This window comes from Notechis scutatus, chromosome 10 (assembly GCF_049901735.1).
Source record: "Notechis scutatus isolate UNSWTSFEM ecotype Mainland chromosome 10, rNotScu1.2, whole genome shotgun sequence".
Taxonomy (NCBI): Eukaryota; Metazoa; Chordata; class Lepidosauria; order Squamata; family Elapidae; genus Notechis; species Notechis scutatus.
In genome coordinates, this window is record NC_142018.1 from 18,180,660 (window position 1) to 18,205,312 (window position 24,653).

General features: G+C 45.2%; 2 protein-coding genes across 2 annotated transcripts in view; one reads left to right on the plus strand and one right to left on the minus strand.

Annotated features, from left to right (window-relative positions):
- Positions 1-3,775: 3,775 nt before the first annotated feature.
- PGRMC1 (progesterone receptor membrane component 1) lies at positions 3,776-16,357 on the minus strand. Its single transcript, XM_026687816.2, has 3 exons — positions 15,765-16,357; positions 7,153-7,308; positions 3,776-5,818 (listed from the first exon to the last, which is right to left on the minus strand). Exons 1-3 carry the CDS (start codon positions 16,093-16,095, stop codon positions 5,712-5,714), a joined length of 594 nt encoding a protein of 197 aa, XP_026543601.2. The 5' UTR covers positions 16,096-16,357; the 3' UTR covers positions 3,776-5,711.
- Positions 16,358-20,115: 3,758 nt separating this feature from the next.
- KIAA1210 (KIAA1210 ortholog) overlaps positions 20,116-24,653 on the plus strand; it is a 40,441-nt gene continuing 35,903 nt past the window's right edge. Inside the window, exon 1 of the mRNA XM_087972182.1 lies at positions 20,116-20,266. The gene's annotated coding sequence lies outside the window, so the exon portion shown is untranslated. The remainder of the gene's footprint in view (positions 20,267-24,653) is intronic.

Here is a 24,653-nt window from a genome sequence, read left to right on the forward strand (position 1 = left end):
GTGACAACAAGTGTGTCCACTTAGAGAGCTCTGCGTGCCACCTCTGGCACATGGGCCATAGGTTCACCATCACAGACCTAGTATTTCCAGCTTGCAGCTTCTGTCCATTTAATCCCCTTTGGCTCCCTGTCTGGTTTAAAAAAAAAAAGCACAGCAGGAGCTCATCTTGCAAATATTCATTGCCTCCACTTTGGTCCCGATTTAACATACTGTGCCCAGAAAGTAGGGGGTTTTTTGTGCACCTGAGCTAGGTTGAGCTGACCTCATTTCAGCTCCAGGGAAGTCCTCCTGAGGCTTCTTCCTCCAGTGTGGGGCTTCCCTTTGGTTTTGTCAGTGTGGTGCTGGTTTAGTGACTGCAAAAACCAGGGTGGGGTTTGGGGTGGGTTTGATCGTAAGGAAGAGCCCCAAGACTCAACGTAGGTTTTTCATGGAAACCTTGGCATCCGTTGAACAAAAGTTGGTTTGAACAGTAAAAACGGAGTTATACAACAACCTTCTTTGTTGATGTTTGGGAATCTCATTAGCAAGACAAAAAACCCCAGGGTGGTGTTAAGTTGCGCGAAACAAACCCAGAACTGGTGAAAAACACCAACTTTAGGGACCTCCCCCTCCTTAAATTGCCGTCAACCAATTTGGTGGATTGGCCAGTTCTGAGGGTGTCTACGAAGTGGTCTCACCCTGGACACAATTCCCTAAGAGAAGAATTTCCATTTTGGTTCCAGTTTCCGCTTCACTTTAAATGTGATTTATTTATTCCATGTCATGGTACTTTTTACTTGATATGACTTAGCTAGCATACGTTTGTTGAACTTGGCTCCGATAAAAAGTAGTGGCGAACCCAAAAGTACGCAGGGATTTTTCTGTGCTTAAGGCTGTTTTTTTTTTTTTTTCGTGTCCCGCTGGTCCTCGGTGGTGGTTTCTTTCGGCTTTTGAGCGTCCCAACTTGAAAACTCTAAAAGCTAATCTTTTCTTCTTCGCTCTGGTTGAGGGAAAAGAGATGCGTTTCCTGAGTGGGTGAGTGAAAAGTATTTTTCTCTATGAAGACCTTTTTGTACTTTGCATTGTTTTCTTAGCCCTCTGGATCCAATGGAAAGTTAGCTGTGAATAAAATTTGTTTTATAGGAACATCCTTCCAGGGACTACGGTGATGTTTGTTTTCGTTGCAGACGCGATTTCCGGGTTTTTTTCCCCCCTCCTCCATTTCGAGTCTTTCTCTCTTTCGTCTTTGTTTGGAACTGATTTGCAAATGTGCATACTCCTTTTGAATAAAACATTTGCGCTCACTTTTAAAAAGTGCTTGGTTCCTTCACTGGAAAAACCACCGAACCTATTTTATAAGCCTGACAGACGCGGGAAGAATGCAGCTTCCCAACACACCTGTATTCTCCAGCTTTTGGGAAAGGACTTACTCATAATCAAAAGGACAGGCAGTCCAAGCTACCTACGGTGGAATAAAATGTGGATTTCCACACACACCCCGCCAATACCTAAGTGGTTCCTTTCTCTCATCCCAAAAGTTAAAACTCCAGAAAATCTTCTGATAGTTCAAGTTTTCTTCAATCTAGCCAACTCCCCCACCCCTACATGGAGACTTCAGTTCCCAGAATTCTCCAGCCAACGTGATCATTGTGGAGGATTCTGGGAGTTGAGGTCTACCCATCTTGAAGGGACTACTAGATTGGGAAAGAACTTTATGCGTTGGTGAAACTTCATCTCTGCTGGCTGGGGAATTCTGGGAGTTGAAGTCCATAGGTCTTAAAATCGCCATGGTTAAGAGATTTCCCCTGGCCAATATTGTAGCAACTTGATTTTTAAGAATGTCTCTGAGCCTAGGAGAAAACGGCCAGTAGCTGGAGTCCAGGTTTATATCAAGGGTCTTCAAACTTAGCAAGTTTAAGACTTGTGGACTTCAAACTCCCAGAGTTCCTAAGCGAACATGACTGGAGGAGGAATTCTGGGAGTTGAAGTGCACAGGTCTCAAAGCTGTCAAGTTTGAAGTGTGAAGACCCCTGGTCTGTAGAAGTAGGTCCAACTGTGTACAAGTCGAAGGGAAGTTGGGGTGATCCACACACTTAGGGGATGTTGAAGAACACCCCACTTTTTCATGGAGTGTATAAGCAACGATGATCCACATGGCACCTACTCCATCATTTCATTAGACTTGACCCACACAGCCCTTCACAAATACCGCTTTTATGATCTAAAGGGGGGGGAAGAAGCTTGGAACGCTTTGCTGTCTCATGGACATCACATCAGAGCTGACTTGTAACTGCGCTAAAGAATGTGTACGTGTGTGTAAGCCATTCGGAATATTGAAAACTGAAGCAGCATAGAAGCCCAAGGGATAAATAAAGGTTTCCCTGCATTGTGGTATGCTACCGATTTGGACCGGTTCATCTGAACCAGTAGCAAAAATTGCTACGATCAGCTGATCGGAAGAAAAAAAAAGCCTCCAACGATCAGCTGAGTGGAGAGAAAAAAGTGCAGGATTGGCCCTCCCACCTGCTCCTGTGCTTTTCTTTATCCTCTCTTCTGATTGGCTGCGTGCATCAGCTGATGTGTGGAAAGCTGCACTTGCGCATTAGGTGCACGAGCATGACAGAGGTGGTATTCAACAGGTTCTGTCCAGTTCTGGAGAACCAATAGCGGAAATTTTGAGTAGTTCAGAGAACCGGCAAATGCCACTTCTGACTGGAGATGATATAGTATCCTTCCCCAGCCACGTCCACCAAGCCACGCGCACCGAACCGGTAGTAAAAAAAAAATGGAATCCCACCACTGGGGTATTAAGTGCGCGCTGGTTGCAATAAAGGAGAATATTTGTAGCTCAGGGTTGAAATGAGGAGTCCTTGGTGCTTTCTGAGCTTGGTGGTTTTCTTGCAGATGCTTCATTATCCAACTAGGTAATGTCATCAGTGCTAACAGGGAATGGGGTTTGTGGAGAGGAGGAAGAGGAGGATTGTGGGGTCTTTGGCGCTCTCTGAGCTTTTGTTCTTTTCTTGCAGACGTTTCCTTACTCAGCAATGTAACTGTCATCAGTGCTAGATTTCTCCACCACGTTTCCCCACCTCTTTGTTTGCAAAATTGGCCAGTGGTTTCCCTACGGCCTTTCTTGCCCCACACAATCTCTCCTCCTTGCTGCCAGTATCTTGAAATGGAGATTTTTTGGGTGTCACCTATATAAATGTGTCAAAATCCCCAACCCTCTTATCTAATGCTCAGCCAGAGGCAGCTAAAAAACAATGGCATCTCGAGATTTTATCAGATTTCCTGAGCACGTTGTAAAAGGAGGAGACGCTGGGATATAGAGCACTTCTCTTTTTTTAATCCTTGTTTAGAAAGAGGTTAATAAATGTGGTTTCTAACATGGGAAAGTCCTGCAAGAAAACGGAACTTTTAGCCTTTTTGAACCCCTCGTTTTATTTCCGTAATTGCAGCCATCTAAAATGAGATTTAAGGAGCAAAAACAAGCTAGTTTTATTGCACTAAACACAGAAATCCATCTGTTTGTACCTTTGGCAACTTCAGAGCCTGCTAAGAAAGATTTTACTCATCTAAAAGCAAAAGAAATACCTAAAGAGAGCCTTGGCACTGAGCAATGTGCTGTGTGTGATGAGTCTTCCCAAAATTTGAAATGGTTCCTACTTAGCATTACATCACCAGCAGTTCAAAGCCCTGCAGAAGAGGTTCCATCCTAAACACCTTTCTTTCCCAGGTGATTCTGGAATGCTAAATTCCGCACGTCATATATATTAAAAGTCAAAAGAAAACCTCATTTGTAGGAAAAATTTTATTTCCTCGCCTTTAAAAATAAAGCAAGTACAACCAATCCCGGCTTTGAATTTGAAACATTGTTCAGCATCAATTGTGCAAGAATGGTGACTTTAGAAAGAAGCAGGTTTTTTTAAAAAATTAGCTTTTTGTTAATTACCCTACAAAGCCCAGAGGTAGGTCACAAAATTTCAGCCAGTTAATTGTCTTTAGGGCAACAAGCAATGAAGAAGGTTGTACATTTGGGGAAATGGGAATAGGCAACAAATCTAAATTCTGTACTTTGCATTTAACAAAGGTAGAAGTCCAAAGTTACAACATTTATTGCTTGTTGTGAAAAGTAGTGTTTTTTTTTAGAAGCAAAGGAGAAGAACTCCTTACTGTTTTGAGTCCCACAAAACGGTGAGTATATAAAAAGGGTGGGAAAAGAAACCAACTCGGGAATAACTCCTTTGAAACAGTTTTCCTGGGTTCCATAGTCCTTTCCTAACTTTCTTAAATCCGGCCGATTTCACGCTGCGAACGACCACACGAAACGAACTGAATCTCAACTGCACCCAAAAATGTACCCGAGAATACTTGGGCAGTGGATCCATCATCCTATAGTGAAACTTGGGTTTATTGATCTGAAATCAAGGAATGTTTGACTACTTGGCACCTGCAAGTAAGATCCTGCCAAGATCTTAAAAGCTTACAATTAACCACCAATTGTAAGGGAGCCCTGATGGTCGCGTTGCAGCTAAACCAACAACTCACTTGTTACATATGCACCGTGGTCAATTAGCCTAGTTGAAAGATGAAAATGCTCCTCCTCAAAAGGAAGTGATTTTGGGCCGCAACTTTGGTATTTGCAGTAAGCACGGAGCCTCTTCTTTTTAGAGAATTACGCTGTGCAGCAGGCCCTCCACCAAATTCAGCTGACACCGGAGGTTAAAAGAACACAACCAAGGCCATGCTCTCAAGGAGGTCCCTGATCAGAACCTGGCTGACCCAAAAGTACCTGAAGGAAAAATGGAGCCAGACGTCTTAGGAGCCTTCCCAAGAACAGCCCCTCATCTCATTCCTGCCACTTTGCGCCCATGATGCTGCTGCCCACAATGAGGTCACATTTCATACTAATTCTTATCTTGAGACTGTTTTCTAATAAAAGGATTGCATTAAAAAAAGAGGAAGTTATACTGCTTCAAAAGCTAGGGCCCCGTCCGTTGGATGTAAGTATCTATATAAAACCACTTTTCAACCGCTTCCAATGCTACATTAGCGATGACAAAAAAAGAAAATAAAACCACCAACTACATTTTGCACTTCTAAGGAACTGAAATGATATAAACCCCCTCAGAAAATGCACATGTGGAGGCCTTCGCAGCAGATGAAGTTCATTCAAAGGATGCACACAGATAGACAATCAGGTGGAAGACAAGTTCGTGTAAAAGGAACGATAAAGAAACAGGAAATGGGAAGGTAGAGGAACCCTTTCTGAACACCCACTAAGCCTAACGGGGTTGAAGGACAAAGCAAGTTATCTCCTACGAGGAGATAATTTTCTGGTCCAGGGTCAACCTTCAAATACGTTGCAATGTCCGTTCAACAGGTCCTCCGAGTGACATCCTGCAAAGCGCCATTAAACGAAAGGGAGATCCTAACGGCCATTGCTTAGCTGGTGAGGTTCTTTACGTACCACCAACCAGTTTTGGCCATTGCTCTACTGCCCTCCAAAGCCCTCGTCTTGGATTGGAAAAAGTTAGCACTGAGTTACTTAGGAACGTTGATTTAAAAAGTGCAGTGTTGCGACCAATGTCACTGCAAGTACTAATATTTCTAAAAACGGCAGATGTAGGAAAAGGGAAAAAATAGAAAGGGGAGGAATATGATAAAAATGTCCTTTAAAAATTAAAAGCAAAGAAACCAGCTAGCGTCAGGAGGCTCCTTGGTGCAATTCACTAATCGTTCTTGCGGTCTTTCACATCTTTCGTTTCTTCTTCTTCATCGGAATAGACCGTCGGTTCTTCTCCATCCTTCAACAGCTTGCCGACGTAGTGATATTTAACTGAATAAAGACAATTGCCACGAAATAAGAATTATTATTTCAATCGGTATTGACAAACTTCGTATCAAATTCTACCCTCCCCAAGGAACACAGTAAAGCCAAAAGCAACTGGTTTTGTTTGGATTCCACAAGATGTTAGATGGCCTGCAAAGAATACAGTTAGTCCTTGACAATTATGCTCCAAATTTGGGTTGTTAGTGGAGTTGATCGTTTGTTCCCTTGGAGCTATATTTAAATTCTGAACAGCTGATACAGCTCCAAATGAACAACCAACCATCAGTGGAACAACTTGTCTCCAGAAGTTGTAAATGCTCCAACCCTGGAAGTTTTTAAGAAGAGAATGGATAACCATTTGTCTGAAGTGGTGTAGGGGTTTCCTGCCTAGGCCGGGGGTTGGACTAGAACAGTGGTCGCCGACTGGTGGGTCGGGGACCACTGGTGGTCCGTGAGAAAATTTTGATGGTCCGCAGAGAAATGTTCCCGCCCACCAAAGCAATTAATCCAGGCTGCGTAGGAACACAAGGCCGCACCGCCTACATGGCCTGCCCACCTGCTGGCCCCCACCTTTCAGCCGAGCACAAACCTTGAGTAGAGCTACGCAAGCTGGAACTAGAAGGTAAGACCAAAGGCAGGGGAAGGAAATCCGCCCCGGGGTGGCTTGCTGACGTTGGTGGGAAAGTCGGTCCCCATATTCCAGAGCCGCAGTAGTCACAGGACTGGCCCTTAGGTCATCCCAGAGCAACTCCTCCAGTCCATGGCAGGCCGGTGCACCCGGGTGGAGGAGCAGCTGCTCCAGGATGACCAAAGAGCCAGTCCTGTGACTACTACAGCTCTGGAATATGGGGAGCGATTTTCCCACCAATGTCAGCAAGCCATCGTCAGTCGAAATACATATTAGTGGACCGTGGGATTTAAAATTATGAGTTTGGTGGTCCCTGAGGTCCAAAAGGTTGGAGACCCCTGGACTAGATGACCTACAAGGTCCCTTCCAACTCTGTTATTCTACGTTCTACAAATGACCAACTGACCACACAAGGTATTTATAAACTAAGGAGAATAGAAGACAATTCTGGTAATGATGTTACCTAGTCTGATAAAGAAACGTCCAGAAACTAAATTGAAACAAGCTTGGGAGAGCAAACCTCTGTCAAAATCTAAAACCCCAGCTACCAGTATTTTCTATTATTTCAAGGGAGATTCCCCTCTTGAGTCTGCGCCCATTATGCAGCTGTGGGCCATTCCGTCTCTTATCTGACCATTCCCTCTCCCAAGGCCATTTCCACATACCATTTTCAAATCCCCAATTCCACCTAGACAAAATTTGAAATACTTACACGTAAACTGCTGTTCCCAATCACTCAGCGTTTCTTTCTGCGTAGCATCCAGGTCGGAGAGATCATCGTATTCGTCTTTCAGAGCTTCTTTATCGAGGCAGAAAGTCGCGAGGCCACGGGAAGCGTCTCTTCCAGCAAAGATGCCGTAAGGTCCCTCTGCGGAGAACAGCCCAGGCTTAGAACAATAGCAATAGCCCTTAGACTTATATACCGCTTTACAGTGCTTTTATAGCCCTCTCTTAAGTGGTTTACAGAATCAGCCTATTGCCCCCAACAATCTGGGTCCTCATTTTACCCATCTTGGAAGGATGGAAGGCTGAGTCAACCTTGAGCCAGTCAGGATTGAACTCCTTGCCGTGGGCAGAATTATCCTGCAATACTGCATTGTAACAACTGCACCGCTTCCCTCCCTTCCTCCCTCCCCACTCCTTCCTTCCTTTTCCTTCCTTTGCAAGCAATCACACTTAAGACTTATATATTGCTTTACAGGACTTCACAGCCCTCTCTAAGCAGTTTATAGAGTCAGCATAATTGCCCCCAACAATCTGGGTCCTCATTTTACCCACCTTGGAAGGACAGAGGGATGAATCAACCTGGAACCTAGTGAGATTCAAACTGCCAAATCTCAGGCAGCCGGCAAGCAGCAGAAGTAGCGCTGCAGTACTGCCGTCTAACCACTGGGCCAGAACAGAGGCACCCATGTCCCTACTTTGAAAGTCTTGTTAAAATTGGAGCCTCCAGTTCTTGGGTAAACGGGCCTAACCTTTGCGCAGGATTTTAAAAGCAAAAGGTTTGCTTTAAAAAAAAAAAAGAGTTGCTGGTTTTTTTCTAAAGGCTGCAACTTTTGCTGGATCCATCAAGGACTTTAAACAGTAAAGATAAATCAGTAACTTTGCTCCTCCTTACAAATTGTTGCTGGGTTTTGGAAATGTCTACATGTTTTAATCGTTCTCTAGCTACTGACCTTTGCCCCCCCACCCCAACAAACAGAAATCTTACTGTTATATTTTGGTCCAGGTGGTCCTTGACTTACGACCACAACCGAGCCCCACATTCCTGTGGTTAAGCGAGTTTGGCCTCAGTTTTACAACTTTTCTTGCCGCCGCTGTCGAGCGAACCACGGCAGCTGATGAGTTAAGTTAACACGGTTGTCAAAGCGAGTCTGGCTTGGCTTCCCCGTTGATTTGGATTGTCAAAAGGGGGAATCACGTAACCCCCCCCCCCATGGGAACACAACCACAGTCATAAGTCTGAACCGGTTGCCAAGCAATCTGAAATTTGATCATGCGAGCCGGGGGGGGGAGAGGGAGGGGGGAAGGTTACCAAGATTGCAAGTGTGTGAGAAAAGGTTCACAAGCCCCTTATTCCAGGCCCTTGTAACTTTGAGCAGTCACTAAATAAACATTTAAGTCGATGACTACCTCTATACCCGTGATGGCGAACCTATGGCATGCGTGCCACAAGTCAAAAACAGGCAAATTTACCTCACTGCGCATGCATGCGCCTCACAGCTGATTTTTCAGCTGGTTTGAGGCCTTTTTCAGCCTCTCAGGGGCTTGAGGAAAGGGGCTTGAGAAAAATAGGCCCGTTTCGTTACTTCCTGTAATACCACAAGTGATGAAACGGGCCTATTATTTGTCCTGAAAAGCCTTGCAGAGGCTTTTCCCAAGCCTCTGGGAGGCTGAAAAAGGCCTCAAACCAGCTGAAAAATCAGCTTTGAGGCGCAGTGCAGGTAAAGGGGAGATGATGTTCCAGAGAAAGGAAACTGCCACAGAGAAGGTGGAGCCACTGCCGTTGCCACAGTTGTAATTTCGGGGTCGGGTTACAGCTGATATTCGCCCTGGTCGGTCCTTAACGGACCTAAACCGTCCTGTAGAGACGGTGATAGTAAGGGGCGCGTTTGTTGATCACAGGACACCGCAAGTCCCTGGTGGATCCAGAAGAAGCCCCTTTACCATCGGGGCGGAGAGGCAGCTATTAAGCTTTTGCTGAAGCAGGGACAGCTCCGGAAGGAAGAGAAGAAAGAGAAAGTGTATCGGCTGGTGAGATTTATTTATTTTTTATTTGGGATAAGGACACCCTAGAAGAAGAAGGAATCTGTAAGATTTTTGACAGAATTTGATAAGATGGACTTAGTGGTGATTTTTTAGGAGATGTCAAAATGAGGCTTGGCTTTTTACTTTTTTTTTTTCTAGCGAACTTCTATTGTGATTAGTAATTGTAACCAGACTGGTTTTTTTTTTCTTTCTATAATTACCTTCCTTTTTGACTGTTTATATTTTTAATAGAGGCTTCCTTTAGTAATTTTTCTTTTTTAAATATACACACATATATATACATATTTTCTTTTTCTATTGGTTTTTTTGGGGGAGGAAGAAGGGGGAGTGGAGTTGAGAAACTTTGTAACTCTGCAACAGAGAAGGCCCTTCTTCTTCTGGGTCCCACTAGGTGTTTCTCCCTCAGGGATGGGACCCACAGTATTCCCTCCCTCCTCTCTGTAATGGGTCAGGTAGATGTGACCGGCAAGAGACATTCCCTCAGATAAAGCACCATATCTGGCCCGCAGGCCTTTAGTTTGACACTCCTACTCTCTTTGCAATCTGCACACTTCATCTGCCTGCCCGTCGCTCAAGATACACAATAGAGTTGAGATACGTATCGAGGACACAAGATAGGCATAACTGACGGGTGACTTTTCATGCACAGGACAATCAGATGCGGCGAAAACAAGAAGAGATATATTAGAAAGCCAAGGGAAAAAAACTCAGGCATTCCCAGGATACGGCTCAAGAATTATAAAATTCCATTTTTTGAGATTTTTTGAGAGAGAGAGAGAGAGGGAGGGAGGGAGGGAGAGAGAGAGAGAGAGAGAGGGAGGATGCTTAACTCTTTCCCTGCTGGTTGCTTTTCAGCTACTCCAGGTTCCAAGCTCGGCTAATTGGGAGCATCTAGCCAGCCTTGGCCAAGATGGCGAAAAAAGTGGATCAGATGGGATGGAGCTGAATTTAGTTAGCCTTGACATTCTCAGAGTTTCAGGAACATTGGGTGGGGGAAAAACATGCTCAAAAGCCAATGGCAGTTTGTGCAGCAATGGACAGACTTACATTGAAAATTCAACCGAAAGAAGACACAGAATATTATCAAACATGCAACTTATTTTACCAGCGGTTGGAAAAAAAAGCGGGGATAGAGATTAAGAATGGGATCTGTATTGTTACGCAAATTAAATATCCAGAGAGTTTACAATTGTAAACAATAGAAAATTAATAAAATTTATATATATAATAGCTCGATACCCGTGCTTCGCTACAAAACTATGTGGTCAGGCTTAGTTTTTGGGGGAGGAAAATAAGGGAAAAAATTCTGCCTCTGCTTACCAGCATCCATCAGTACTTATCTGGCTAGCATCCTGTCAGTGTTTGAGATAGTTCAGGGCTGTTTGGAAACTGAAACAGTATTTGCTATGTGAGTAAGGAGACAGCAAGGAGCCTGGGCGTGGCTTAGCTCAACTGTTCTGTACTAAAGCTGCTTGGTGCTGTGAAACTACAACTGAAACTCCTCTCCTCTGCTTGTGTTTTGCATTTGGAACAGATTTCTTTTCAGGTGGGGAGGGGGAGTAGAACTCCTTAGCATCAGAGCGTGTTAATAATAATATACAAAATTCTAATGCTCTGATAGTCATTTCAAAAAATCCTTTCTCAGTGAGCACCTAGAAGCCAAGAGGAACAAACATGCCAATGTTCAAGTTTGTAAGCTTTATGGTTCTGGAGATTTTATGATGATGCGTGAGTGGTCTTTCGCTTTTCGATAGATAGATAGATAGATAGATAGATAGATAGATAGATATAGATGGATGGATGGATGGATGGATGGATGGATAGATAGATAGATAGATAGATAGATAGATAGATAGATAGATAGATAGATAGAGATGATAGATGGATAGATAGATAGATGATAGATAGATAGATAGATAGATAGATAGATAGATAGATAGATAGATAGATAGATAGATAGATAGATAGATGATAGATAGATAGATATCAAAAAGCAATGGCATTGTTGCAAGAAAGAGAACCAACAACGTATTTCTGAAACTCAGGTTAAAAACCTTTAGCTTTGTGAAGATGAGGATATCAACAATGCCCTTGATAGTCATCCCTTAATACAGCTCGCCGCATAATCAGCCAGATGTTTAGACTGCATTTGGCCTTTTTTATCCTGCTCTGGAGCCCTTCTTCATTCTTATGATTCACTTCCCGAAGCAGTGATAATCAGGTGGCGCAGAAACATACTTTGCATAGCTTGCAAGATTGGGTAAACATCTCCGTGCAAGAAGGGAAGGGAAAACCTGTTTGTTTGGCCAACACTGCATAAGGATTGCCAAGAGCTCCCAGCGGTTCTGGTTTCCTCGCTCCTTACCTAATCTCTCAAAGGGAGAACAGGAGGGGGAGGCGTGGGGGGGCCCTTTGAGGCAAAACTGTTTGGTCTTGTGCAATGCACCACTCCCCTCCTCCCATAGGCCAAGGGAGCTGAAGGCGGAGTGGCGAAAGAGAAGCTGGGCACCAAAGAAAAAGGCAACGTTGCACCCTTTTGATCCATCCCCTTAAGACTTGGGAGGATTATCCCTCTCAGAGAACAAGTCCGGCTGGTTAGACGAGGTGGGATTGAGATGGAAATTGGAGGAGGGGTGGGGGCAGAAGGCGGGCTTGGCAACTGCACCTGGCACAGAAAGGCCTGTTTCCTGCACGCACCCATCCTAAATTGTATTACTGCCCCTGTGTCTGATCTGCCAATCGCACAGGGGCGGGATGGGACAGCGCCCCAGAGGGTTAAATGTCATTGCCCAGAGTAGGGATCTGCAACTTTAAACTTTCTAAAAAAAGCCATTTGAACCCGTTTCCCACAGAAAACACCGGGAGAGCCACAAAACCTGGGTGGACGTGGCCAACTCAACGTCATTCCCACTCAGTCACATGACACCCACACCCAGGCCTACCCAGGTTTTGTGGCTCCTGGTGTTTTTGTGGGAAATGGGTCTCTCTCTCTCTCTCTCTCTCTCCCTCTCATTTCTGTTTTTTGTGTTTTACCTTCTCAGACTGGGAGGGGAGGTTGAGAGTCGGGGCCAGCCAGTGGTAGGATCATCCAACAGGGAGCCACAGCAGAGGGCCCAAAAGAGCCGCATGTGGCTCTAGAGCCACGGACTGCTGACACCCTTCCCAGATGGTCATTGGTTGCCCTCTCTTCTCTCTAGAAGATCTTTATAGCTCCCGCAGCTTTAAGAAAGTTTAAAACATTCCTAAAGATCCATCTCTTCCTGGGCAACCCCCCCCCTTTTTTTTTGAACTATTACCATCGGGCAAGTGGTACAGGATAATAATAAAAACAAGGACAAATAGGCTGAAAAACAGCTTCTATCCCAGGGCAGGAACTCTTATTGAATTCTACCACATAGTCCAATATTATTGCAACATCAGAAGCTTTCAGTTCAATTGTGTAGAACGTGAAGGAGGTGTATCTTTGTTTTAGTTTTATAGTTAGAATGTGCACTGAAGATGGCATTTAATTTCGTTGTACGAGGTGCAATGACAATCAAGTAAACTAAAACTAAATATTATATTTAACTGGATGAAATACTCTTCAACGGGGGAGGCCCAGGCAACGATCCACGCTTATCTTGGGATTTCCCCACTTTCCGTGGTTGAGCATTCCCAGGGAAGGGAGATCTTTCTCTCTCTCCCTGCTACTCTACCCGGGGCCAGTTGGGTTGATTCACACAACCGCAAAAGTTCAGAGCAACATGCGGTTGTGTTGAGAACTGCCTTAAGCAAGACGCTGCCTGGTTGATTTCAGGCTGACGGGAGAAGTTTCGTCTTCGTGGTTTTTCAATGTTACAGCTCGTTTCTGAGCAACGCCAGATCGGATCTCAGCCATAAATATTTTATGGGAAAACACAAAAGCCACTGGGTTGGCTCTCTTTTGCACACATACGCTCCCAAGGCCTGACCTTGGGTTGTGTTCCTGGCTGCCTAAACCTGAAACGCAGGATTGCAGCCAAAGTTTTTGGCGCTTTGGTTTTTTTAGGGTCCTGCAGCTTTTGAATTCAGACTTATTCCAAAATTAAACCCCGGATTCCACTAAATAGTATAAGTTTTCCTGCTTGAGGGACTGGACTAGAAGACCTCCAAAGTCCCTTCCAGCTCTATTCGACTCTGTTCTAAATCTGCATTTTCATCGAAGCTTAATCTGAAAGAAGGGCCTTCAGATTACACCCCTGCCTTGGGCCTGTTAGCCAGAAATAAAACAGAAATGGCTATAATAAATATGTCTCTAAAACTGATTTACTGTAGTTCCCAGAGTTAGCATGTAACCATGCTTTGCTAATTTGGGAAAAATTACTATGAACTGCACTGGTTTTTTTGAACATTATAGGAGGAAAGCTATATAGTAGCCCAAAACAATGTGTCTAATTGCACTTCATTGTTTATCCTATTTGTATCCTGCCTTTATTTATTTTTTTATAAATAAGACAGTGAACATACCTACTTCTTTCTTTCTTTCTCCTACTTTTTCCCATAACAACAATCCTTTGAGATGGGTTGAGAGGGAGAGAGAGAGATAAATAGATAGTGAGTGAAAGAGAGAAATAGATAGGTGATAGATATCTAGATAGAGATAAATAGGTAATAGATATCTAGATAAAGAGAAAATAAATAGATAGGTGTGTATATAGAGAGGGGGGGGAGGGGTGGAGACTGGCTGGCCCCAAGTCACCCAGCTGTTTTTCATGCCTAAGGCAGGACTAGAACCCCCACCCTCCCAGTTTGAAGCCTTCACCACTAGACTCAACTAGCTTTCCAACATTGCGACCAAAATATTTTACTTATTTAGAAAGTTTATATTGCCCCCTACTTGCACATGGCTATTCAAGGCGGCTTACAAGGATATAAAAACACCATATGAAATAAAATAATAAAATAACAATCCTCACCCATTATTAAAAAGCACATGCTATCGGGGCTCCTGATCATTGACCGTAAGGTAATTTTAAGTTCTGGGGACATTTTAGAGCGCAAAAGAATTTCACAGAATTACCTTTGCCCTCTTACACCATAAACTTGGAAACGCTTCGTAGGACCAGAGTCCATTTTTTTTTTCCAACCAGGTAAAAGTGTTTGGAAGCGACATTTTTCCAAGAGGTTCTGCAAAAGCTATGCCTGGATGATGATTTTTTTTAAAAAACTATTCATTTACACCAGAGTTTCAAACCTCCAAGTTCACAAGAACAGATAGCTCGCTACTGTCCTTTGCAGGATCGGCTAATAAATTGTGCACTTACGTTAATATGCGGTGAAAATCTCAAATGCAAAAAAAATGGCCTTGACAGGCAGCAAGGAACAGAAAGAGGCCTCTGTGTGTGCGTGTGTGTGTGTGTGTGCCAAAGTCTACATTTGTTCTTAAAAGTGTAATCTGAAAACCATCTCGTGCTGATAACATTGACCTATCTAACCCGATGAAGCAGGGAAAGTATGTTGCAGATCCCGACTAAAAGAATTTCCACTAGCAAGGATCTAGGACAAAGGTCTCCAAACTTGGACAACTTTAAGACTTGTGGACTTCAACTTCCAGAATTTTGGGAGTTGAAGTCCACAAATCTTAAAAGTTGCCAAGTTTGGGGACCCCTAATCTAGGAGAACAACTATTGTCCCAGAAGTGAGGCTGGCCCCCACTATTCTGGCCTTTGGTTCTGGCCATTGAGCACATTGAGTGTGTGTGTGTGTGTGTGTAAGTGTGCTATCCAACCCTGGGAGGTAGGTGGGGGTGGCTTGAAGGTGGCCCCTCTGCCTCTTTCAACCGTTATAATTCCTGTTTTGAACTCTTTTTATTTTCACTCTCTTTCTGGCAAGGTTTTTTTTTATGGCTTAAAACCACCCGCAGCCAATGAGCTGGGAAGAAGGGTGGAGGGGAGAAATCCGATAAGGAAAAGAAACCACAGATTGGATCTTTAGATACACCCCACTAAACGCTTCTTAACGTAACAAAGCAAATCCTCAAATCCGAAATAATCTACTTTAGGTGCTGCAACTCTCCCTCAGCATAAATCCCCCCATCCCCCACCCTGGGAATCTGGTTGCAAGTTGGGGGATCCTCTCTGGGCCTTTTCTGGCTGATTGCAACTTGGGGGATCCACTCTGGCTGATTGCAACTTGGGGGATCCACTCTGGCTGATTGCAACTTGGCGGATCCACTCTGGATGACTGCAACTTGGCGGATCCTCTCTAGCTCATTGCAACTTGGGGGATCCACTCTGGCTAATTGCAACTTGGGGGATCCACTCTGGCTCATTGCAACTTGGGGGATCCACTCTGGTTGATTGCAACATGGGGAATCCACTCTGGCTCATTGCAACTTGGGGGGTCTTCCTTGGGGTTTCAGGGGCAAACGGATCTGAGCCCTCCCACCCACCCCGGGGGCTCTCAGCTGCGCTCTTTTTGAGACCGGGACTCTGTGTCTGTGCCCGCCCGGCTCCCCTGCGGGGCTGAAGGCGGCCGGGGGGGGGGGGGTCCCGGGGGCGGCGGGGGGTTTCCGCTCTGCGGCCTGCGGCGGCTCACCGGGCCCGTAGAACTTGCGGCCTCGGCTGACGTCGAAGACCTTCCCGTTGATGGCCATGAGGATGCGCGGGTCGGCCAGGCCGTCGAAGGGGCGCAGCTGGGCCAGGGTGAAGTCGCGGCGCTTGAGCTTGGGCAGCGGCGGCGGCTCCTCTTCGTCCTCGGGCTGGGCGCGCGGCCGATCCCCGCGCACGATCTGGTAGAGCAGGAAGAGGCAGAGGCCCAGCAGGCTCAGGTTCAGCGGGGAGCTGACCACCTCCATCAGCAAGCCCGGGCTGGCGGCCTCCGAGCCTTCCGCCGCCGCCCCGCCGCCGCCCGCCTCGTCCCCCGCCATGGCCCCGGCCTTGCGCGCGATGCGGCTGCTTAGGATCGCGGAGAAGGAGGAGGCTGCTGCTGCTGTGCCCGCTGGTGCAGGATGGAGGTCGGCGGCTGGGCGAGCTGGAGCCCCGCAGGAGGAAGAGGAGGAGGAGGAGGAGGAGATGGAGGAGGAACCGGGGCGGGGCGCAAGGAAAGGCGGACCGGCTGGGGGGAGAGAGGGAGACGCGGCGCGCGCGGCCGGTCCCCGCAGGAGGTTGCGCAATCGGAGATCGCCCGGAGGGGATCCACCCACTCACTCGCCCGGCCTTGCCTGCCGGCCGATTCTGCAATCAGCTGCAGCGAGATTGAAAGGGGTCGGATGGGAGATGCAATCTTGGATTCAGTTTTGCAGCTTGCGTGGAGTTTCTTAGGGCCGCCACCAGAAGTTAGGGTTTTTTAGGATAGGATAGCATAGGATAGGATAGGATAGGGATAGGGATAGGGTAGGAATATAAAGAAATAGGAAGGATAGGACAGATTAGGAATAGGGTGAAATAGAAAGGATAGGAATAGAATTAGAATTAGAATTAGAATTAGAATAGAATAGAATAGAATAGAATAGAATAGAATAGAATAGAATAGAATAGAATAGAATAACAGAGTTGGAAGGGACCTTGGAGGTCTTCTAGTCCAACCCCCTGCTTAGGCAGGAAACCCTATACCATTTCAACCCAATCTCTTCTTAAAAACCTGGTTTATATTTTTATATTTTCCAAGGTTAAAAGATTAATATGTGGGGTCTGTTCCCATATTAATCTTGGGGACAGTATGTTTGTTTGTCAAGCGATAATAGCAATAAAGGAGACTATTTTTTAAGCTCAGGGCTCTCTGAGCTTGTTGGTTTTTCTTGCGGACATCTCATGACCCAACTAGGTAACCTCATCAGGGGTGGATTTCTACTGGTTCTGTCTACCTCATTATTTGTCTGGCTTATGGGTTTTTTTGTGGATTGGGTTGTGGATTGGGTTGTGGTTGTTGGGTAGAGATGTGGTTTGTAGCTATTGGATGTTCAGGTTTTTGCGTGGTGTCTTTTTTTTCAAGGTTGGATAATCTTTCTTTTAAGGCGTCCAGGGATGCTACTATGGTGTCAAGGGATGTTATTCGTGTTTCAATGGTATCAACTCTTTCCAACAGTTATTCTTTGTTGAGTTGGTCAGCTCTATTGGTGTTGCAAACAAATCAACGAATGAATACATCCTTTTACTCCAAACCCACATCTTCCCACATCCCTGTTGTAATCAAACCTGATTGGCAACTTTGGAACTATCTGGATGAATATCTACATAATCCCTTACATGCAATTCTGTTCAAGACTCTTGCAATATCGATCCTACATGAGAATGTAGGGCAGGAACACTATTAACCTGCTCCATTGATGCTGGGCCCTGAATTATCCCTTCCAATTTTCACATACTTGTCTTCTTTTTCTAGTTTCTCTCCCCCCCCCCCCGCTACCTTTTTATCCAGTAGTTACCATCATGGACATTTTTTTAAAAAAACTATGAATCTATGTGTATCCTCTCTGGGCCCACCGGAAAATGTGAAAGCTGCAAAATGTGAGTTGCTGTGATTGTGGCAGTGTAGAAAATGTGTTTAATAAATAAATAAAACATTTAAATGTTCCTCGGCACTCACTGTATTTATTTATTTAGATGAATTCAAATAAATACAATGCAAATCAATGTGAATTTATTTGCTACCTATCTTGTAGCAATTGATTGTTAGCATATTCCCTGTCCTGTTTCTAAACATTTATTTTAATTTTTTAAAAAATGAATAGAAAATTAGCATATAGCAAAAGGTAAACTTCAACCATAATTTGCATTACTAATTATCACTCGAGGGTGAATGTAGAAGTCATTTTTAGATGAGGGACACTATTTAATACAACATTGGCTGGTTGTATGTATCTGGAAGTTTTCCCTTTCTGATTGGCCCACAGTCACTATAGCAACCATTTTGTGTGTCCACAACCTGTTTTGCAAAATAAAAAAAATAAAAATACAGATTAGTACATTTGCAGAGGTTAAAATTTTGGGGTATTGATGTTTGGGAAACGACTCTTGTGTTGCACAGATTTTATAACTGGAGTTTTAGTTCTGTTTTTCCCCCACACGAGGGAGTGCTAGAATTAATGAAGAGATTTTTGAATTGAACAGGGTAAAAGAAAAATTACAAAATGCAATTGTCTTGCTTTATTTGTGGAATTTTGCAGTCGGAGAAGAAGGAGGAGGAGGAAGGAAGGAAGGAAGGAAGGAAGGAAGGAAGGAAGAAGAAGAAGAAGAAGAAGAAGAAGAAGAAGAAGAAGAAGAAGAAGAAGAAGAAGAAGAAGAAGAAGAAGAAGAAGAAGAAGAAGAAGAAGAAAGACACACACACACAGAGAGAGGTCCACAGATTTTATTTATTTATATCTTTTTTTAAAAAAAATAGTTTTACCACTTACTGCAGGGCCATGGAAGGATTTCAGTAGTAAACAGTGCAGTTTCCCATCCAAATGCTGGATTCACACATTACACAGAGCCTTCACATGTCTTTGTTGTGACATCGTACGGTTGCATGCTTAGCTTGTTTACGTGTTTGTTTCATGAATTTGTACAGCCGTTCATCTCAACCCGAGATTCTGGGCAGTGAACAACAACCAACAGAATAAAAACTATTACATTATAAACAAAATTAATTAGATACTGTGGCAGTTGAGAAGACACAACACAATCAATGTTGGCACCAATATACAGCCAGGAGGTGGTGTTTTTGGCATGCTTGGAAACACAGCCCTGCCTCCCCAAATGGGTCTATACTAGAGAACCATGCTCTAAACTTGAATGCCGTCTTGACACTCAAATGAAGCGCAAGTATATTTGGATAGAAAAATGCAAACAGAACTTTATTCAGTTTATCTGGATGACCATCTGAATCTCAAGCGGGAACCATCTTAAAATAAATTAAGAACAATTCCCTCCTCCTCTCCTCCACCTCCTTCTCTTCCTTCTCTCCTTCTCTTCCCTTTCTTCTTCCTCCTCCTCTCCTCTCTCTCCTCCTCCTCCTCCTCCACTCCCATCCCAAACACAAAAAGTAGAATTTACAGCAGCCAAATCAGAGATCATGGAAGGCAGTTGCAAGACTAGCCAGAAAGGAGGCCCTTCGCAGCCTCGGAAACCTAGGCCTGGATACAGACCCAGTTGAGCCTTCCAGGCACTCTTCAAGGGCTGCCCCAGGGACAGCACCTGCAGTAGTCTTTCTCAACTCCTCTGCCTCCCCTCCCCAGACCAATGGTGGGGTAAAGCGGTGGATAGCAGTCCCATACAATGATCAGAGCCGCCAGAGAATAGAATAGAATAGAATTAGAATTAGAATAGAATTAGAATTAGAATAGAATAAGAATAAGAATGAATAAGAATAAGAATAGAAAGAATAGAATTAGAATAGAATTCAGAATAGGATAGAATAGAATTCAGAATAGAATAGAATAGAATAGAATAGAATAGAATAGAATAGAATAGAATGAGAATAGAATAGAATAGATAGATAGATAGAATATAGATAGATAGATAGATAGATAGATAGATAGATAGAGATACGAGATAGATAGATAGAATAGAATAGATAGATAGATAGATAGATAGATAGATAGATAGATAGATAGATAGATAGATAGATAGAAGACAGATGATGGATAGATAGACAGAGATGATGACAGATTGGACCAGCCAAGCCCAATTCCTGCAACGGTTCATTGTTTGTTTGAGCCTCCAGTCCCCTCATCATCCTGGTTGCTCTTCTCTGCACTCTTTCTAGAGCCTCAACATCTTTTTTATAGTGTGACGACCAAAACTGGATGCAGGATTCCAGGTGGGGTCTTACTAAGGAGACGCGGGCATTGCGCGTGTCGTGGGAACGCAGCCTCGGGGGCTTGGCAAGATCCTGGGAGCCAAGAGGCGGAAGGCGCCCGGGAGGAGCCCAGCGTTGGCCTCGGGAGCCTGGCAGGCAGGCAGGCAGGCAGGCAGGGAAGCAGGCAGGCAGCAGCCTGGTCCGCTCCCCGGCCGGGAACGCCCGTGGGCGGCGACTGCTGCTTGGCCCGGCCGCGGTGGAAGCGGCAACCGGGCGGCTGGAGGAGGCAGGAGAGCTCGGGGCAGAGACCTGGCGGGCAGGTACCGGAGGGGATGCATGCAAAACCCTTTTGCAAGAGGCGGAGTTGGAGGTTGGGGGATTGGAGGGGGAGGAAACCAATCGGGGGGTGGGGTCTCCCTATTTCCTTCTCCCACCCATCCACCCAACACCCCTGTTTGCATTGCTCCAAGTGGGGCGCTGGGCTGAGTTTCACCCCCTTTGCAAGGTTTTTTTTTTCCCCTGCACCCTTTTTTTAAAAACAGATAATCAGAGTGGGAAGGGACCTTGTGGGACATCTAGTCCAACCCCACCCCCGCCTAAGCAGCAGACCCGACACCCATCTCTGACAAATGGCACTATCTCTGCCTGTTTCCCCGCCTCCCCTCCGTCGGGGGAGGGGGGGTCTTTGGTGACCCACACGTCCTTCCCGTTGGGAGTGGGAAGAGTAAAAGAAAGCGCACTCTGCCCATGCTCGGAGGCGCGCTCTCCTCGCCTGGCTTTTTTTTAAAGCTCCCCTTCTGGGGGCTCCGGCTGGGCTGGCTTGGCTTTTTGCGGCGCTTTTTTCCTCGGTCTTTGCCCAAGGGCCAAGGGAGTCGTGCGGGTTGGCCGTGTCGGGAGGGAAGGGAAGGGAAGGCAGGGTTGTTGTTGCTGCGGTCGGGGCGCTTCCCGGGACGGGTCGGGACTTGCCAGGGCCCGGAGCTCTTCTCGGAAAGAGAAGCGGCGCCTCTTAAAACAAACCAGCGGCAGATCTTCTGCTCGCAGCTGGGACGGACCCGCTCTGGGAGTGTGTGTGTGCGTCCTTTTTGAGTGGGGACATATTCTTCTCTTCCTCCTCCTCCTCTTCCTCTCCTCCTCCTCCATCTTCTTCTCTTCCTCCTCTCCTCCTCTTCCTTCTCTCCTTCTCCTCCTCCTCCTTTTTCTCTTCCTCCTCTCCTCTTTGTCCTCCTCTCCTCCCCCTTTTCTCTTCCTCCTCCTCCTCTTCCCCCTCTCTTCCTCCTCTTCTCCTTCTCCTTCTTCTCCTCCTCCTCCTCCTCCTCCTCCTCCCTTAGTGACAGAGGAAGAACCAGGTGGCCCAAATGGAGTTGTGCTGTAGAGAGGGCATTGCCTTTCCCCTGTTCCTAGACGGGAATCTAGTGGTTTGTCTCCCTAACTCAATTTCGTTTCCAGGAAATCTGGATTTAGAACGAGACCCTCAGGGTTAAACAGTGCAATGAAAGAAACAGGCTGGGAATCTCTTCCTAGCCTTAATCCTGGAAGGCCAGCCAGCTCATCCTGGCATCTTATATTCAAATTAAGGTGCAGGGGGAAGCGAGGAGTTAAACTCAGGAATTTTTAAACTCAGCATCTTTGAATGGTGTGGTGTTCACTTCCCAGAATTCCTCAGCCATATCACATATGGACTTCACTTCCCAGAATTCCCCAGACACGTCACATATGGACTTCACTTCCCAGAATTCCCCAGACACGTCACATATGGACTTCACTTCCCAGAATTCCCCAGCCACATCATATATGGACTTTACTTCCCAGAATTCCCCAGCCATGTCACATATGGACTTCACTTCTCAGAATTCCCTAGCCACATCACATATGGACTTCACTTCCCAGAATTCCCCAGCCATGTCACGTATGGACTTCACTTCCCAGAATTCCCCAGCCATGTCACATATGGACTTTACTTCCCAGAATTCCCCAGCCATGTCACGTATGGACTTCACTTCCCAGAATTCCCCAGCCATGTCACATATGGACTTCACTTCCCAGAATTCCTCAGCCACATCACGTATGGACTTCACTTCCCAGAATTCCCCAGCCACATCACCTATGGACTTCGCTTCCCAGAATTCCCTAGCCATCACAAATGGATTTCCACTCCCGTGTTGATTGGAGACATTTTGAGCTGGCCACCCAGTCCCGGCGCCGCCCGCACCTCTCCTCCCGTGGCTTCCTCCCCGGATTGTCCAGCCCTCACGGAGCTTCCCGTTCCAGCTCTTGGTTTCCCCCGCTTTGGGGGTTGAGCTGAGCCGGACATATCTTAAGAGTTATACCCAGTTTGAAAAACTCTGTTCTTAACTGATTATGATATTTGGAGAGTGGATTTCTAAGAGATCCTTAGTGTGCCATTTGAAAGTGTGTAATGGAAATGTTGTGTTCTAGCAGGAAAAGAGAGAATGACTCTGTTGTTGACGTGAATGCCGGAAAGTTCCTTCCTCTTTAAAATCCACCCCAATTGCAGTTTTAAAGAGCTTTTATTTCTAAACCAGTAACATGACTGTCGTTATGGTTTGGTCTTTATTTTTTTTAAAGTTCATTTTCCATAGTTTGGTTTCCCTGCTATTTTTTTTCAGTCTTTTTTCTTTTTCTTTTTTTGCAAAAGCTGCTTTTCCACTGTTTTGTTTCCTGCTAATTTGTTCCACACACCAGTTATACAGCCTGGTCCCATGTATCGGTTTTTTGTAAGACCATGTTCTTAACCTGAGAGGTATTTTGCTTAAACTATAGTAAATCAACCTTAAACTGGCAAAGTTCAAAGAATTTCCTTCACTTCCACTTTTTGTTGGCCTGTGATAAACCACAAACAAACGTCGGTTACAAACTGAATATATTATGTGAACACAAGCCAGACTCAAGCCAGACTTAAACCACATCTCGCCTCTTGTGGTTTAGTCAGCATGTTTTACTACAGCTGTCTTTGTGCAAATCCAGTTGGGTTTAATGTTTGTTGGGTGCATGCTCAGTTTTAGCGTGGCTTTCTTGCAAAACTCAGGATAGCATGGTGGGAGCACCACAGAGTAAAGCTTTGGCAGAGCTGCTCGTATTTTGTCTTTTGTTGGTACTGCATATTCTTTTGCATTTAAATAAAATATTTTAGGTGTTAGAGGTCCTAAGTGACACAGAAAAACTCCGTAGCATTCAACCATCTGATTAGAGAAGGGAGACCACCAGAAGATGCTAGGATTGTAGGCTTGGTTGAAAAAGAATTCTTATTCAAGGCGAACCATTATGCAGCCAAGAAAGAATGACTTGGATATGTTGATATAGACAGAAGAAGTTAAATACCCCACTAATTAATTTTGGAAATATTGACAAATAATCAACCAAACTCAGCAAGCACCAAGGACTCTAAATGTTCATAAATACAGATAGCCCTCCACTTATGACCACAATGGAGGCCAAAGTTTCTGTTGTTAAGTGAGACATTTGTTAAGTGAGTTTGGCCAAATTTTCTTGCTGCATTTTATTAAGCGAATTGCTGCATGTTATTAAGTTTGTCACACGGTCGCTAAGCAGATCACCAGAAGGCCGCAAAAGAGGATCATATGACCCTGGGAGAGTGCAACCATCATAAATACGAGTCAGTTTGCCCAGTGCCTGAATTTTGATCACATGACTGGTGTCCCCAAAACTGGGCTCTTGCTTGGTATCGAAGCCGATAAGTCACTGGACACAAAGTGTGGTACAAAATTATACTTTTATTTTGGTACCAAGATATAAAGACCCTGGCTCAAAAGCTGTTGTGGTTAGCCAGCAGCAGGTGCAGACAGCTGAGGAGAGCGAGGACTCTGATGAGGGGCCAGGACCATCAAAGGCCTTCGGAGATTGTGGGGGCTGGCAGCAGCGATGAGGAGGTTCCCAAGGAGCCTGTGCCAAGTGTGTGTGCGCACAGGATTGCTCAGAGGAAAGAACAATTACAGCAGCACAGGCGACTCGGGAGTAAGGCTGCAAGGTAACAGCCCCTCCCTCAAGAGGATAAAAACCAGGTTTGGAAAAGCGTTTTTTGCAGACCACAAAGAAGCTATGAAGCTCAACTGGTGGACATCTTAGTTCATGTTTGGAGAATCTTGTAAATTAGTTCTTATCTCTGGGTTTTTGGCAGCCTTGACAAAGAACTTGGCGAGGCTCTTTCTTGTCGGAGCTAATTAATGGAAAGCAGCCTTCAGAACCGAATTTGTTGTTAAACCTTAAAAGGTGGGGGGCTGCTGCCTTTGTCTGTGTTTGCTCTTTGGGGACCTGGTTGGGTCAGAACAAAAGCTAACCAAGGGCCTCGATGAGAATCTTACAGCATTTTTTTATAGTCAAGGGGTGGTTGCATTCAATCTTTGTCCTTCCCCTAGTAATGCATGCATAACAGATCATATTGATTGGTTATTTGGATCTCAGCCCCCTACATAGCTAAATGTCACATCACCTGTGTTTCACCCCAGCTCACAGGTATCTTACAAAGTATCCTAGTTTCATGTGCCAGCTATGTGGTTTTGGGTTTTTTTTTCTTATAAGCAAGCTATTCTTATTCCTAATATCCTGGCTAGTGGTTTAAGGTGCTAACTTCTGCCTCGCTAAGAATGTCCGGTTCCAACCCCTTTCCTATTACAGAGCAACTCAAAGCAGTACCTCCACTTCCTGTGACCCCCCCTCCTTCCACAGAGA

Excerpts from the sequence above, each read along its gene's own strand:
- PGRMC1 (XM_026687816.2), bottom strand. The coding sequence starts at position 16,095 with ATGGCGGGGGACGAGGCGGGCGGCGGCGGGGCGGCGGCGGAAGGCTCG. Across the intron at positions 7,309-15,764 it reads CCGCAAGTTCTACGGGCCCG|AGGGACCTTACGGCATCTTT; the intron begins GTGAGCCGCCGC and ends TGTTCTCCGCAG. Across the intron at positions 5,819-7,152 it reads TTGGGAACAGCAGTTTACGT|TTAAATATCACTACGTCGGC; the intron begins GTAAGTATTTCA and ends GTCTTTATTCAG.